At 50.6% G+C, this 15530-nt stretch overlaps 5 protein-coding genes across 5 annotated transcripts; all 5 read left to right on the plus strand.

Moving 5' to 3' along the window:
- Nucleotides 1–117: 117 nt before the first annotated feature.
- FOXG_09826 (uncharacterized protein) lies at nt 118–1898 on the plus strand (the record flags this gene model as incomplete). The annotated part of the gene is made up of 1 exon (XM_018389053.1): nt 118–1898. The coding sequence occupies exon 1, from the start codon at nt 240–242 to the stop codon at nt 1896–1898; it is 1659 nt and encodes a 552-aa protein (XP_018247244.1). The 5' UTR covers nt 118–239.
- A 496-nt stretch (nt 1899–2394) lies between these two features.
- Nucleotides 2395–5812, plus strand: FOXG_20161 (uncharacterized protein). Its single transcript, XM_018400430.1, has one exon. The coding sequence runs from the start codon at nt 2472–2474 to the stop codon at nt 5511–5513; it is 3042 nt and encodes a 1013-aa protein (XP_018247245.1). The 5' UTR covers nt 2395–2471; the 3' UTR covers nt 5514–5812.
- A 999-nt stretch (nt 5813–6811) lies between these two features.
- Nucleotides 6812–9331, plus strand: FOXG_09829 (uncharacterized protein; the record flags this gene model as incomplete). The annotated part of the gene is made up of 3 exons (XM_018389054.1): nt 6812–7070; nt 7148–7451; nt 7579–9331. The coding sequence occupies 3 exons, from the start codon at nt 6812–6814 to the stop codon at nt 9329–9331; spliced, it is 2316 nt and encodes a 771-aa protein (XP_018247246.1).
- A 1332-nt stretch (nt 9332–10663) lies between these two features.
- FOXG_09830 (uncharacterized protein) lies at nt 10664–12906 on the plus strand (the record flags this gene model as incomplete). Its single annotated transcript, XM_018389055.1, has 7 exons — nt 10664–11117; nt 11170–11303; nt 11354–11437; nt 11511–11684; nt 11741–11847; nt 11897–12333; nt 12388–12906. 7 exons carry the CDS (start codon nt 10664–10666, stop codon nt 12729–12731), a joined length of 1734 nt encoding a protein of 577 aa, XP_018247247.1. The 3' UTR covers nt 12732–12906.
- Nucleotides 12907–13188: 282 nt separating this feature from the next.
- On the plus strand, nt 13189–14858 carry FOXG_09831 (uncharacterized protein; the record flags this gene model as incomplete). The annotated part of the gene is made up of 2 exons (XM_018389056.1): nt 13189–13399; nt 13447–14858. 2 exons carry the CDS (start codon nt 13189–13191, stop codon nt 14856–14858), a joined length of 1623 nt encoding a protein of 540 aa, XP_018247248.1.
- Nucleotides 14859–15530: the final 672 nt, after the last annotated feature.

Genomic DNA, 15530 nt, shown 5'->3' on the forward strand with positions numbered 1-15530 from the left:
AGGAATACGGGTAGCTTACATTAGCCCGTGGGACAGTTTATTGTCTCCAACCTGCGTCACATACATAGTAGACACTTCACCATGTTCTCCTCATAGCTTGTTGCTACCTGATCGTCCTAAGCACTGACTGACATCTTCTACCTTCGTTCCTTGGGTCTCAAAGTGTGTCTCTTTGTCCTCCATCTCCTGCCTCATTCCATTCTCCACCAAAACGAATCACTCAATCATTGAGGGTCAAGATGGACTCGCGGCCGAATATTCTCTTCATCATGGCAGATGACCATGCATCCAAGGCCATCAGCGCCTATGGCGCTGGCATAAACAATACGCCAAACCTCGATCGGCTTGCTAAGAATGGCATGCTCTTCAATCACTGTTATGTAACAAACTCCATTTGTACACCTTCTCGAGCGGCTATTCTTACAGGCACACACAACCACGTGAACGGCGTCATGACGCTCGATAACCACATCAACAAGCATATGCCAAACGTAGCGAAGCACATGCGCACGGGCGGGTACCGTACGGCCATGGTAGGCAAGTGGCATCTGGGTGAAGGCGAACCACACGAGCCGACGGGGTTCGACTACTGGAGCGTCCTGCCAGGCCAGGGAGACTACTGGGACCCCGAGTTCATCGAAATGCCCCCAGGCGGCAAAGGTGCGGGCGTCGAGCGTCACGAAACAGGCTATGTCACGGACATCATCACCGACAAGTGCCTCGAGTGGATAACTGCCACTGAGAGCTCTGGCAAGCCCTTCTTTGTGATGTGCCATCACAAGGCTCCTCATCGATCTTGGGAATGCGATACAAAGCACAAGAGCCTGTATGCCGACAAGCCGATCAAGGTTCCAGAGACGTACGACGATGACTACAAGAATAGAGCTAAAGCTGCCAGAGTAGCCAAAATGCGTGTGGCTGAGGACTTGACATATCAGGATCTTGGACTTGTTCAGCCTGATGGAGGTCGGTCGGTAGGTGAGCGCGTCACTCAAGAGTCTGGCTCGGCCCAACGCAAGATACCAACGGACCCGAGCATTAAGCTGATTGACAAAGATGATGGCACTGCTTTCACCTTCACTACGCCTGCCGAGCTGTCTGCCTTCAAGTTTCAGCGCTACATGCAGCGTTACCTGCGCGTGATCCAATCAGTGGATGACAACGTAGGGCGCATGCTGGATTATCTTGATCAAAAGGGTCTTACCGAGAATACTCTTGTTATTTACACCTCGGACCAGGGCTTCTTCTTGGGTGAGCATGGATGGTTCGACAAGCGGTTTATGTACGAGGAATCCTTCCAGATGCCCTTCCTGGCGCAGTTCCCGAGGCAGATTCCAGCCGGCTCTATCAGCAACGAGATATTCTGCAACGTCGACTTTGCTCCGACCTTCCTCGAGCTGGCAGGCATCAAGACCCCGAACTATATGCAAGGCAAGTCGGCACTGCCTTTGATGCGCGGGGGATCCGTGACGGGCCCGGAATGGGATAACGTCGCGTACCACCGTTACTGGATGCACAACGATGTAATTCACCAGGCTTATGCGCACTACGGCTGTCGCAATCAGCGGTATAAGCTCATCTACTGGTATAACGAGGACCTCGGAGTTGTAGGCGCGCGGCCAGGAAGGGCGGACAATACTAGTGAGCCAGAGGAGAAGGAGTGGGAGCTATTCGATTGCGAGAAGGACCCTCTCGAGCTCTTCAACTTGTACAATGATACTGCGTATAGTGATGTGGTCAAGCACATGACGGCTCTCCTCGAGGCTAAGATGGAGCATATTGGGGATGATCCAATCCATCTCCGGCTGACTGGTCCAAGTAAAGGTGTGCCAGCGGCAGTCAAGTATGCAGAACAGAATGGCGTGCGACCTGAGGATGCGTTGAAGCAGAAGCTGTGAAGGATTGGATGGGACGCGCATTGTAAAGACAATCGATAGATGAGGCATGTACATAACGCGATGACTAGAAGGGTCCGGATTCTAATGAAGCCGTACTAGCAAAGGCAAGCCTCTTGGCCTGGCAAACTCTGTGAAGACGAGCCGAGATGAAGCTCTTGTACTCGTTCAGGCCCGTGTGAAGGGTTTGTAAGAATGGACCTTAATATCTTGTAGCCCCCGCAGCCAGCCCTTACTGCTAGCGCCGAAACTAAAGACGCCTGAATACCTGATGGGAAATGCCACCTAGGGTCCTAGACCATCTCCCAATAACTTCTGAAGGCACTATGCCTCTGCTGGGCACGACTTGGCGAGGCTGCGCGGGGTCATGGAGACGCTGACCCGCCCTAAATTAGATTCAGTTGGTTCCGTCACTTGGAGAGAATAGCACGCCATGGCCCCTTAGGAATTCTCCACTTCCCCGCAAACACGGTCGCCTCAGCTCCATCACCGTCCAAATCATTCACACCTCTCTAACTGGGGCAACGTCATCCTGCAACTCACGAGCCGACAAGTATCGGTCGCGAGAAGGATGGCATGGATTACGAAAAGCATATCGGTTATTTCAAGCTTCATACCAACCCCCACATCGCTCAAACATGTCTTCAATGCAAACAGCGTAAGGTACGTTGCGACAAACCACCAGGGACGTGTCGCAATTGTCGACGGCTGGGTTTAGCTTGCTCTCTCAATAATGATGACCACCAGCTTCGCGAGAAGCCGTCACCGCCCATTTCAAAGAAACGCCTCAGAGGAGCTCGCGCCTGCTCTTCCTGTCGTCTTAAGAAGATCAAGTGCTCAGGGACGCTTCCAACATGTGTCGTATGTCAGCAGAAGGACATCAGATGCACTTATCCGCCGCTTAAGCGTTATCGACGCGCTCGAGAAGGCTATTTGCTTGACGAATCCACGCCGGAGGACGGGGGGCCTCAGCAACGCGAATGTTCCTTTCTGGAAAGAGAAGGACGCTTACAGGCTGTCTCCGAATACTCAAGCAGTCCTCCCGCTACTGAATTAGCCGAGCAGTACCAACAACAGCATAAGGAACTGGAGCAGCAACAGGAGCTTGAACACGATCATCAACACGACCTAGTGATCGATGAGGAGCATGAACGTGAGCACGAGCGCCAGCACGAACAGGAATGCAGTGTGGAGCAGGAGCAACAACGAGAACGAGAACAGGAACAGGAACCGGAACCGGAACACGGACGGGAATGGACTTACCAGCGCCAGCACCAGCGCCAACGTCAGGATGAGGACGATCGGCGACTGGAGCATCAACAGCATCAGCTGCGAAGAACAGAACTGCATCGGCAGCGGCAATCTGCGGGACATCCTGCAAGGTGCGAGGAAACAGCAATAATGCCGCTGTCTTCACCCGCGGACTCAACAGTGTCATGGCATCCATCATCAACAGAGTCTGTAACAAGAGGCTCAGGGTATGGAGGCCCAAGCCGCGATCAAGTAGACACCCTCCTTGACGTCTTCTTCAAGTTCATCTATCCCATGCCATCATACGCATTCCTACATCCAGAAATAACCAGGAGAAGATGCTGTTCTCATGATGTGCATCGTGCCCTTCCTGCTTCTATTTGCGCGGTTGCAATGTTGTACCTGCGCAGAGAAGTTGATCTCGATCTTGATCATCGACAGGACTCGAGTCGAAGAGCGCTCAGCCACATTGTTGCCTCCGCTGAGGATACGGGTGCGTGGATCAGGATGGCCGAGGAGAGCATCTGGCGAAGTCTTGAATCGCCGAGTATAACCAAACTCCAGGCGCTTCTCCTCGTAATTCACTATTACATAGAAACGGAGCTTTTTCAGAGGGCTTTCATGTTGACAGCCACGGCTGCTCGCTTCGCCACGACGATGCGACTCAATTACGAACGACATGACCTTCAGCCAGTTGCGCGAGAGGTCCGACGTCGTACTCTCTGGTCCCTAAAGATGGTTGAGCGCTATTTCTCTACGGGCCTTGCCGAGTTCGACTCTTTACCACTGGAGGTTATCTACATCGACTTTCCAAGGAGCGAGGAAGACTTCATGGCAATGACCCATGGTCGCGAAATTGATGCTACTGGCAAAGGTGAAGCCAACGGCGATTATCACAACTACCATGGTGAGGGGGGCACCTACGGGCTCATTATGCAATTGGAAGCAATTCGACGTGATGTGATGAAGCTTTCTAGGAGCATCGCGCTGCTGGAAACGCCTTTGTGTAATCTCACAGACCTCATCAGCCACCATTTACAAACACTAGCATGCATGGAGAAACCAGCTCCGATCCTGGAAGCTCACTTAAGCGCGGATGAAGCATTCGAGCCCCCTGGCTGCAGTAGCAACAGAGACAGATCAATCTCCCGATGGCTGCCCCGTCTATTGCTGGCCCACATCTCCTGGCACCAAGCACACTGCGACATCAACCGCATCCTTTTGCCTGGGTACTCAGAAGCTGCTCCCGATGCTGTGCTCGTTGGCCATGACCACCAGGCCCTCCTTGCTGCTGAGGCTCAATGCTTGCATCACGCAATGCGAATCATCTACATACTCACCGCGCTCAACCAGCATAGCACACAACACCATCTCCTCGAATTCGACACAGCTATTTGTGCTTATCATGCCACCCGTCTGATCCTCTTCATCTCTCGATTCGGTCAAGGACCTGCTCGGCCGTCACCGGAATTTGCTGTTAGCCGTGCCGAGCTTTGCCTAGCTGCGCTCAAGAGGTTTTTCCGATTCTCAGCGCTCGTTAGTCCCATCATTGGAGAACTGGAGGAGTCCATCGCCATCTTCTCAGAGCAGCAAAAAAAGAAACGAAACTTTCCTAGCGATCAGCCGGAGGCGGCTGGATTTATTCACGCGACAGCGAACCAGGGGTCGGCTGCCGCAGCGAATGCAACACCTTTTGCGGGAACTCTATCTAATAAAACCCCACCAGGTTTCTCGGGAGTCACAACAAACGAGACAGGCACACCCAACTCCTGCCCAGCTACTGCACCAGCGATCAACGGCGAACACACAGAGGGTCGGGCTCTGCAGAGTGACGCCCACCAACTGTCCTCGCTACAGAGTCAAAGCAGATCAGACGGCCATTTTTCCGAAGCTGTGCGTGCCCGGCAGCGCTTAGCTGTACACAGTCTATTGCGCCGGGCTGAATTATCAAATGTTGGACGCGATGACGAAGAATACCAGAGGTCCCATATTGACGAAGTAACTCTTGGTTCTGATACAACAGCTCGGCGTCCGCCTTTTACAATGGAGGATGACCATCACAGTCCTCCCATCCGGGGAAGCCATGGCACTTCTGAAGAGGAGAGACCTCGCGTGGTTGACGCATCGGCCGCTACCGCTGATGCGACCGCCGGTTTGCAATCAACAGTTCCCAATCCGAAAACGTACTCCATGACCAACAATCATGCTACAAAAAATAAGTCTCGACCCCATATGGCCCGGTTTCAAGATCAAGAGCCATCGAGCACTCGCAGCTCTGCTGTGCCGGGTCTCTTCGCGTGGTGGGCTCCCCAGGACTGGGCATGGCTCCTGGAGGATCAACTCATGGAATTGGGCGCAAGCACGTGAGCGGCAAATCATGTTATTAACTCTCTATGTAGCGCCTGTGTTATCGGCGGAAGTGCGGGTCATCTCGTTATATGTAAAGAAGGAATATTGCAAGAAATGCTACGACCCTTTCATTGAGACATTGCTTTGACTACAAAGGCTAAGCCTTATAATCTTCCAATGGCATCGTTGCAGCTGCCAACTTATCAGGAAACACTCAGTCTGGCGGGAAACGTGTGCCGTTCTTGTATTGTATTTGGCCTACTGCTTCCTGGAGATCTGGTCAGAAAATATTATATCCTACGTATTAGTGTTGCTGGGGGATATAACTCACGGAGATGATGGGGCATTATCCGCAAACGCGAGCCATCATGTCAAGCTAGGTATGGCGCACTTCAGGCTAACCCTATCTTACATAATGCTCATCTTGCAACGGCTGATCTTTCTTATTCTCGTTTAAACACTTCTCGTTTAGATACTCTTCGTTTAAAGATAATGAACAAGAATCGGCACTTCACCCAGAACTCGTGGCTCCCTCGGAAGGGTTCAAGCCCCGCAGCAAAACTCGGCGACGAAGATGAACCATTCTATTTGGATGCTGCCCAACAACCCAGACTAACTAGTCCTATGTGAGAAAGATTTGTTATCAGTGCCGTCGAATGTGAGTGTGATTGCGCCTTTCGGGGCCGATGTCTTTTGAAAATGGCTTAGCCTTTTGTAGTAAGTCCGGCCGAGATACATGTACCGGGGCATCTGATCTGGGGTTCGGTAGTCGGTCAATACGACCCTGACTAGACTGCAAAGGGCCCAGAGAAGAGACTAAGATGGATATGTACTGTCCGAGCGACGTGCCTCCAGGCTCACCTCACGCTCGCAGTCATTGAGTCAACATTCAACATATCACAACACCGTCCGGTTGTCGGGTTATATCCCCAGATAACCAATCTATCGAATCAGATACGTAGGTATTACCCCGGATTCTTCTTCGGACTCTCGGGAAAAGGATCATGCATATGGCCAAAGACGCAATCATCGCCATCCGCAAAGCCTTGGCGGGAAAGACCTGGTTCAGCTCGCTCCATGAATTGATTCGTCATCTGTGCAGAAATGAGACAAGCAAGCTAAGGCCATATGCCCCAGCTTTATACCGATGTACCTTGAAGAAATTATGCTGGCTTTCGCAACTCTGCTGCATTGCCTTGTAAAGAAAACTATAAGAAGAATGTTATCCCATGTATACATCCAACCGCTAACAGTGCCTCCCTCAAGACTCCAGCCGTCGGCACCTCTACACAAATCACCCTTAACAGCCTGTCGAGATGGTCCATTTCTCCGTAACGCCCCTAGCTCTTGCTGGGTCCTTAGCCTACCCTGTGATCGCGGCACCGGGCCCAAACAACGAAGCCTGGAAGAACAAAGCTCTCTCCCCAGCTGAGCGCGCGGAGGCTCTCTTGCCCACCCTCAAATGGACAGAGAAGATCGCTCAGCTAGGTGGTATAAGAAGGCTTCTGGATCCCAATTCATCCTTTAACCGGACTGTCTATGATGCACTGTACCCTCTGCAACATGGTATACTAAGTAGGTTTTTCGCCAGGCACAAGTGCACAAAGCCTTATCTTGATGAACAAGTCCCAAGCTGACAACTAGATCATCAGGCTACGGCTCACAACTGAACCCTGCTGAGAAAGTGTTGCCATTTGCGAATAAGGTCCGATGGGAGCAGATGCAGAATGGCAAAATTCCTTACATTACAGTCACAGATTCGGTCAACTCCATCTATGTGCCTGGAGGGACCTTGTTTCCTGCAACACTGTCACTGTCCACGTCATGGGACCTGGATCTGTATGGCCAAGTAACGGGAGCGATTCGAGACGAGAACATGGCTCTCGGGACGCACTGGGTCCTAAGTCCCGAGTTAGATGTAGCCAAGGATCCCAGATACGGCCGTGTGGGTGAGACGTAAGTGTATACAGTGCTCCCCCCTATACTGCAATTCCTTTTCCAGTACAGCTTTCTTCTCCTATATGCTCGCATTGTTGGCAGCGCCCTGCGCACATGGACGCGTGACTAACCGATTTCTTACCAGCTACGGTGAAGATGTCTACCTTGTCGGCGAATTCGCGGCGCAGTATGTCCGAACTATGGAAGAGAAAGACAAGAACGGATTCATCAAAGTCGCCACAACCGTGAAGCACTTTTTATACGGACTAGGCGCGGGCGGCATCAACACTGCAAGCATGGCCGGCGGCACCAATCATTTGTACAACGACCTGGCCCTTCCGTACATTCGCGTACTCAAGGAAAACCCTGCGTCTATCATGGTGTCGTATTCCAGCGTCGACCGGGTCCCTATGTCAATCAATAAACAGCTTCTGCAGGGTATGCTCAGATCTGAAATGGGTTTTGAGGGCCTGCTCATGTCGGACGCCATGGCCATTCCACATCTTCATACCCAAAGCCTCGTGGCTTCATCTCTCAAGGATGCAGCTACCAAGGCCCTACGTGCCGGATTGCAGCTCGAACTAGCTCCTCAACAACCAGCCGCATTTCCGACTCTTGTTAACAGTTCGGACGATCAGGAGATCGTGAGGCTGGTAGACGAAGCAGTGAAGCAGCATTTGATCATCAAATTCGCAACTGGCATGTTTGATCTTCCCCTGCCCATGATGAATGATCTCAAAAAGGTGCTCCGCTCATCCAAGCATCTCGATGTAAATCGCAAGGCTTCACGCGAATCCATCGTCCTACTGCAGAACAAGAACAACTTTCTTCCCAAGTCCAAAATCTCCAAGGTTGCGCTCCTCGGTCCCATGGCCGACATTTTGAACCCCGGAAGCTACGCTCCCAGCACGAGCGCGAGGCCCTTGTATGGACGCACGTTGAAGGGAAGCCTCGAGGCAGCCCTCGGAGCCAAGAACGTCAAGTACGTCAAGGGTGTTGACATTGCTTTCGTACGTGATAGTGATAGTGAGGGCATCCAAGCTGCTGTCGCTGCTGCAAAGGAGGCTGGCCTTGCGATTGTGGCTGTTGGCTCTCTGTCCGTATATTCTCTGGATCCAAATGCTGGTGAGCGTACGGATGGCGAATTCTTCACACATGCCAGCTTGGGCTTCCCTGGTAGTCAGCAACAGCTCCTTGACGCTGTTCTCGACGCCGGCGTGCCCACGATTGTTGTTCTTAGTGGTGGCCAGTCGTTTGTGCTCAACAACTCAACCATGCGGGCCGACGCCATCCTCCACATGTTTCTTGCTGGCGAGTTCACCGCCGATAGCGCGGTCGAGATCATCCAGGGCAAGGTTAACCCCAGCGGCAAGCTGACTGTGACTATGCCGCAAGCTGATGGCGCGCTCCCAGTATACTACGATTTTCTGCCTTCTGATGCACAAGGAGGCGTAAGCTTCATTCAGACTCCTAATGTTTGCGCTACATATGACTACAACTTCCCCTGCCTGAAGCGGGGTTATGCACCCATGCCATTCGGCTACGGCCTCAGCTACACCAGCTTCGACCTCTCTGCTCCTAAGATTACCCGGAAGGGTGACACCGTTTCTATTTCGGTTACGGTGGTCAACACGGGCTCCGTTACGGGCAAGGAGGTCGTTCAGGTCTATCAGAGACTCGCGAATTCCGAGATCGAGCTGCCGAACAAACGCCTGATCCGCTTTCAGAAGGTTGAGGTGAAGCCAGGCCAGAGTACGGTGGTCGATTTCAGTATACCCAAGAACGATCTTGGTTACTACAACAATGCCAAATACCAAGTCGAATCAGGGGAGTACATCTTCTGGACGGGTTCAAGTTCCAAGTTGACTGACTTAAAGAACGCCACAATCACGCTTTAACATTGCCCTTAACCACCAGTAGTATCGAATAGTGTAGGCTAGACAGTTTTCGCAATTGCAGGTAACCTTGATAATTATTCGAATTTCAAAATGCAGTACTTGGCTTTTGCTGATGGCCCCCTGGTTCTATATAAGTGGTATAACCTTTATTATTTTAAATAATATTATATAAAGAGTTATAGGCCCACAAGACAGTGGCATTTTCGCTTGAAAGAAGGTTGATGTGATTTCCACTTAGGTAGAGGGACTTTTAGGCATACACGCGACATGTAGTTAATACCCTAAAGCTCAGTAAACCGGACACAAGATTGACATTAACTAACATTTGACGGCTGATGCGTTTTGCTCGTATCGCTGCAGGAGATAAACTAAGAAAAGGGCTCGCCCTTTATGTTTAGAGCCACGATATAAAATAAACCACTTGTAGTAAGCATCAAGTCCTATTTCTGGATATACAGTTGTAAGATATGATTATGCCTCGTCCAGAACACTCACCAGAACATCGAGTATTTGAACCGGCAAACTCCAGACCTTGACAGGAAGCACGCCATCTTGTCGACGAAGTGCAAATAGAGTTATCCGCGGAGATAGACTAAAAGGGGCTATGTGATAGTCACATCCTTAACTTATAATGCCCCGATTCGTCTCTGCTCTTCGGAGCTCGTGGGGGGCGAGATCCGACCCGAGATGCGAGGCGACAAAGCGCCAGAGATAGACCAACCATCATAGTTTCTGTGAGGTGAGAGTGGACCGATAGCTATCAACTTATGCTGTTTTCAGGGAATAGAGAATGGCGTAATGTTGAGCAATTGCCTTGGCAGTGAAATACCGAGCTGTTGAGTGGTTATTCGAGCAATGGTGCAATAGCTTTCAGTTCTGTCGCGAGCTACAGATCTTTGCCAAGGACCACTAAAATATAGATTTGACCGATTACCGGAGAAGTGCAACAGATCCGAAAAGGCGTTATCGACCAGTTGATCATTCGTTTGTGCTACTTTTTCACTTGGAAGCTATGAGTGCTCACTATCGAGACACAAATGTCTCAACAACCATTCAGGGGAGTTTATCGAGCAATGGTCAAATATGAAGCCGAATAATACCATCGGAATTAATCCCTACATCTCGCTATTATATCCATACCTGACGCCATAGATACATCGGTAACCCCACGAAGTTGAGTCTTTCGAGATCAGTAACATGGATTTCGCCATCGCATGGTTCACCGAGGGGTTAAACAAGTACCAACGTCGATGTATACAAAAGGCGTTATTATATCCAAGATGATTGCGAAGAGACTGCTGAATAGGGCCCCATAGAACATTGATATTCACAATGGCATATTCTGATGATGTTCGTGTGTCAGAATCCAAGAATGCTGTTGACCTTCATATTGACCCAACCGATTCGGATTCCTCCAAGTCAATTCCCTCCACCAAGGTGATCCCTCTTATCGCTACACTTCCCCTCGCTGCACCAGAGGAACCTCGAAGCTGGTGGCAGCGACGACCGAGACATGATGGAGAGGCTGTTGCAACTCGTCGGTCCGTCTTTGACGACCCAGACATGGCGAGGCGCTACCAGCCACGACCTGACTGGGAGAATCTGCATCGATTTGACCCTTCCGAAAGGTGGACTTTCAATGAGGAGCGCAAAGTCATTCGAAAGATTGATAGACGGATCATGATATTCGCTTGCGTCATGTTCATGGCTCTTGAGCTGGATCGATCCAATTTGTCTCAAGCTGTCTCGGATAACTTTCTGCCAGACCTGAAGATGGATACCAATGGTTAGTCTCTTTTATATCAGGTTGCTATATCCTTTTAACTTTGCATTGTTAGATTACAATCTTGGAAATACCGTCTTCAAGTTGTCTTTCTTGTGTGCCGAACTTCCCTCCCAGCTTGTCAGCAAGTACCTCGGACCTGACCGTTGGATTCCGATGCAGTTGTGCCTCTGGAGTCTTGTCTCTGCGGTAGGCCATAGGAAGCCTTCAGCTCTTCGATGTACTGACGATATGAGTAGGGCCAATTCTGGTTGGACGGGAGGGCTTCCTTTCTGGCATGCCGTGCCCTTCTGGCCATCTTCCAGGGCGGATTCATCCCGGATGTGAGTAGTCCATGTCGCCGTCCTGCCTAAGTGTTAATGGTCCCAACTAATCATTGCTCTGGAATACTGTTAGACGATCCTATACCTGAGTTATTTCTATACCGCTAGTGAGCTCACTGTTCGTCTGGCCTTCTTCTGGACGGCGTACAACGTCGCCGATATCATCAGTGGGTTTCTGGGAGCAGGTTTCCTCCAGTTGCGTGGCTGGCATGGGTACGAGGGCTGGCGATGGCTGTTCCTGTTCGAGGTTTGTCATTCAAGCTCTTTGCATCATCGACTATACTGACGAATCGTGCCAAATAGGGCCTGCTGACGCTCGCGGTTGGCATTTCCGCCTGGTTTCTCATGCCCGCTGGACCCACTCAAACCTCAGGCATTCTCCGTGGTAAGAACGGTTGGTTCACTGAGCGGTAAGTTGCCCCAGAGATGGATATGCCTTCGAGACTGACCGGTGTACAGAGAGGAGCGCATTATGGTGAACCGGGTCATCCGTGACGATCCCAGCAAGGGCGACATGCATAACCGCCAACCCATTACTCCGAAGTTACTATGGGCATCAATCAAGGATTACGACCTCTGGCCGATCTACGCCATTGGCTTAACATTCTTGATCCCAGCCACGCCGCCCGCCCAGTACTTCACCTTGACCCTTCGTGGCCTCGGCTTCAATGTACTCGTTACCAATCTTCTGACCATTCCCCATACGATCCTGTCTATCGGTGGCCTGTTGCTTATTTCCTACCTGGCCGAGAAATGGAACGAGAGGTCTCTGCTTGGCCTAGCTGTTCAGATCTGGAAGCTGCCATTCATAATCTATCTATACGTAGTAGACATGAGCACGGTCAACAGATGGGTCTCTTTCGCCGTGCTGGCGCTGTTGCTTGGTTCTCCGACTGGTGAGTATAGACGTTCCTTGACTTACCTATAACCGGCTAACATCATCTTCCTAGCCCATCCAATCCAAGTCAGTTGGAATTCGCGCAACTCCAATACCGTTCGCCTAAGGACAGTTTCCGCAGCTATTTACAACATGTTCGTTCAATCCGCCGGTATTATCGCATCCAACGTCTACCGCAAAGACGACGCGCCGAGATACCGGGAAGGAAACAAGAATCTTTTGGCGATCATTGCGCTCAACATCACGTTGTATCTGTTGACCAGAACCTACTACATCTGGAGAAATAAGAGCCGAGACAAGATTTGGGATGCTATGGATGATGAACAGAAGAAGCATTATCTTGATACCACAAAGGATGAGGGTAATAAGCGATTAGACTTTCGGTTTGCCTACTAGCCTGGTGCAGGCTTTCCGGCGACTCGGAGAAACCGAGACAGCATGGTTCTGATGATGCTTATCTCGATGGTGAAGGAACATGAACAATTTCACTTCAATGCAATTAGTTCCAGGATTAAAAACAGCAGAGAACCATTCAATTTGTGTATTTGCATAATACATCGTCAAGTTCATGGTGGTCAAAAAGTTTAAGATGTCCGACGTATCCATCATTTCTTATCATTACTGATAAGACCAGCCACTCAGGCTCAAGATAATCAGTGCAGGTGACACAGATAAGCAATCAGTCGCCTGATCCTTCCCATTCCATACTAGCGCAGTCTCTAGCCTTATCCCCATTCGCCGCCTCCAACCGTTCCATCACCAACTTAACTTTCCCCCGCCCTCATTTGTTAGCAAATGACATAACCTCAAAGCAGCATGTTTTGCTTTGTCCCCCAGACTCAAAGCCCCTGTGATGCCACCGCAGCGTCGATCATGGGTTGGTTGTGCGAGGTGTAAGAGCTTTAAAAAGAAGTGCAGCGAAGAGAGACCCTCGTGTCAGAGATGTCAGACAGCTGGGGTGAAATGCGAATACGGGGTGAAGCTTCGCTGGGGAGGGAGGCCGTTCAATCGGTCACCTTTTGGGGATTGTTTGTCACAAAATGAGGGCAACGTTCAAAGACTAGGCAAGTCAGTTATTCGTTGCAAAAGATACATACTAACAATCTCTCAGATTTAAACAAGAAAAACTTCATATATGTTTCCCCTTCTACTCCTAGACCAGGTCCGTCAAAGGCTACATCGCCTCCTCCAGATCAGAATATCGATGAGCCAGAATGGATAACAACTTCTCCATCAGAGGACTCGGAGTATTCTCAACTTGTTGTCAGTCAAAGGCAAATGCCAATGCCTTCGCTAACCCCGTCCGTTGAGTTCTTCGGTCACCTATCACCCTTGCATCGATCAGGCCTACAGTACTTTACCGAGAGGACCGTCAAAGTTCTTGCGCCACATCCCCAGATCTTTGATGAGCTATGCGAACTCATCTTGCCAATGGCAGTCTTCAATGAGCCCTTACTGCAGGGCATCGTTGCGCTGGCGGCTACTCACCGACTTGCGACCTGCAAAACAAGCGAGGAGCAGTCCTCGCAAGCGCTCATTGTTGCTGGCTTTCAAGCTCTCAGTTCCAGATCCCTTTGCCAGAAACTTTCCGAGTGTGATGAAGATCAACAACTCATTCCACTGCTGGCCGCATCGAGAGCGCTCTTCGTTTGCGAAGTCTTCGCCAGCGAGCCCAGTCCAGATCGATGGAGCGTTCACTTCCGCGGAGCGCGTGGGCTCATTTCTCGAATACACGATAAGGGCCTTTCCCAGAACCCGACGGACGAATTGCGATTTTTACTACGATGGTTCGACATGACCGAATCACTGGTCTGTCACTCGATGAGTGATCTCGCCCCGCAACAGTCGACTATCCCCTCACCAACAACGCTCGCATCAGACACAGATGACGAGCCTGTGTACATCGATATGTATCTTGCGCGTACAAAGGACCTTCTTGGAGTGTTCAAAGAGATTGCGCGACTATGCCGGATCAACAATGATGGGACAGCGTCTGAGACTTCATCGCAAGGAGGTCAAGTTGAGGCCGAGGTCTGGTGGCTACTCAACTATCTACAATCCATAATCGACCGAGATCAAGCGAATCCTCCGCCAGTTATGTCAATACGCGGTCGCGTTCTATCTGTTGCCGAAGTCCACGAATACCGGTTATCGAATCAGATATGGCAACTCACCGGTCTGCTCCTCATCCACCGACGCTTACGCCATGAAAGAAGATCGTCACCTCTCGTTCAAAACCTCGTCAATCAGATCCTCGAGTGCGCAGAGCGTCTGACGCTACGGGACGGCCTCACACCAGTCACTCTGCTTACTCCGCCCTTGTTCTTTGCAGGATGCGACGCGCTTGGTGATGATAGGCCGAGAATAAAGACTTCGTTGCAAGGCGTTTCAACTGCACTTGGACTTTTGAATACGCAACGAGCCTTGGAAATACTCGAACAGTATTGGAAAGCCGATCCGGGTGTCGATGATGATCTAGCCGATCGGTCGTGGCCTAAGATCAGTCAATTTCTACCTTACTAATGCCAACATCCTTTAGAGAGAAAAATGAGCATATAATCCATTTTTACTTCTATAGCTAAGCTCCAGTTCCCGTGTCACGATACATCGCACTCAGTCTCGGAAAAAAGCAAAAGGAAAGAAAATGAGACAAGGCTTCGAGCTGTGCAACCCTCCCACGACCCTAATGGGGTTACATTGCGAAAGAGTCGCTGCAGCGTTGATGGCTGGACTCAGCTCACACCCCTCCCACTGGGCCGCAGTCCGTTGGTGCAAACCCCAGCTCCGAGTCGGCGCCCAAGGTGCCAAGCAAATTCTCTAAAAGTTCAAAAGATACGCATACCAGGCTCTGAGTCCTGGAATAATAATTGGACAATATTGCACCGCAACCGCCGTGGCGTTTACTCAGTCAGCACCATGGCATCCATGACTTGGAAGCTACCCAACACCAGCCCAACCTTCCTTCTCGCCCCTTTTCGTCAAGCATTTATATAGATGATAGAGAAGCCGCAAATCTCTGCATTCCCTTTTCAGCTTGCCCAGATAACGTTTCCATACAATGGATAGCTTCCCACTTCGCAGTATGACTGGCAGGGACCATGGTGGTCAACCTCATTTTGAGGGTCTCGGTAACGCCCGCCAAGTCTCCGACAACGTTCATGAGCGCTTGATAAATGCCCAAGACAATGCATCTCT

This window comes from Fusarium oxysporum, chromosome 11, assembly GCF_000149955.1.
Source record: "Fusarium oxysporum f. sp. lycopersici 4287 chromosome 11, whole genome shotgun sequence".
NCBI classification, from domain to species: domain Eukaryota; kingdom Fungi; phylum Ascomycota; class Sordariomycetes; order Hypocreales; family Nectriaceae; genus Fusarium; species Fusarium oxysporum.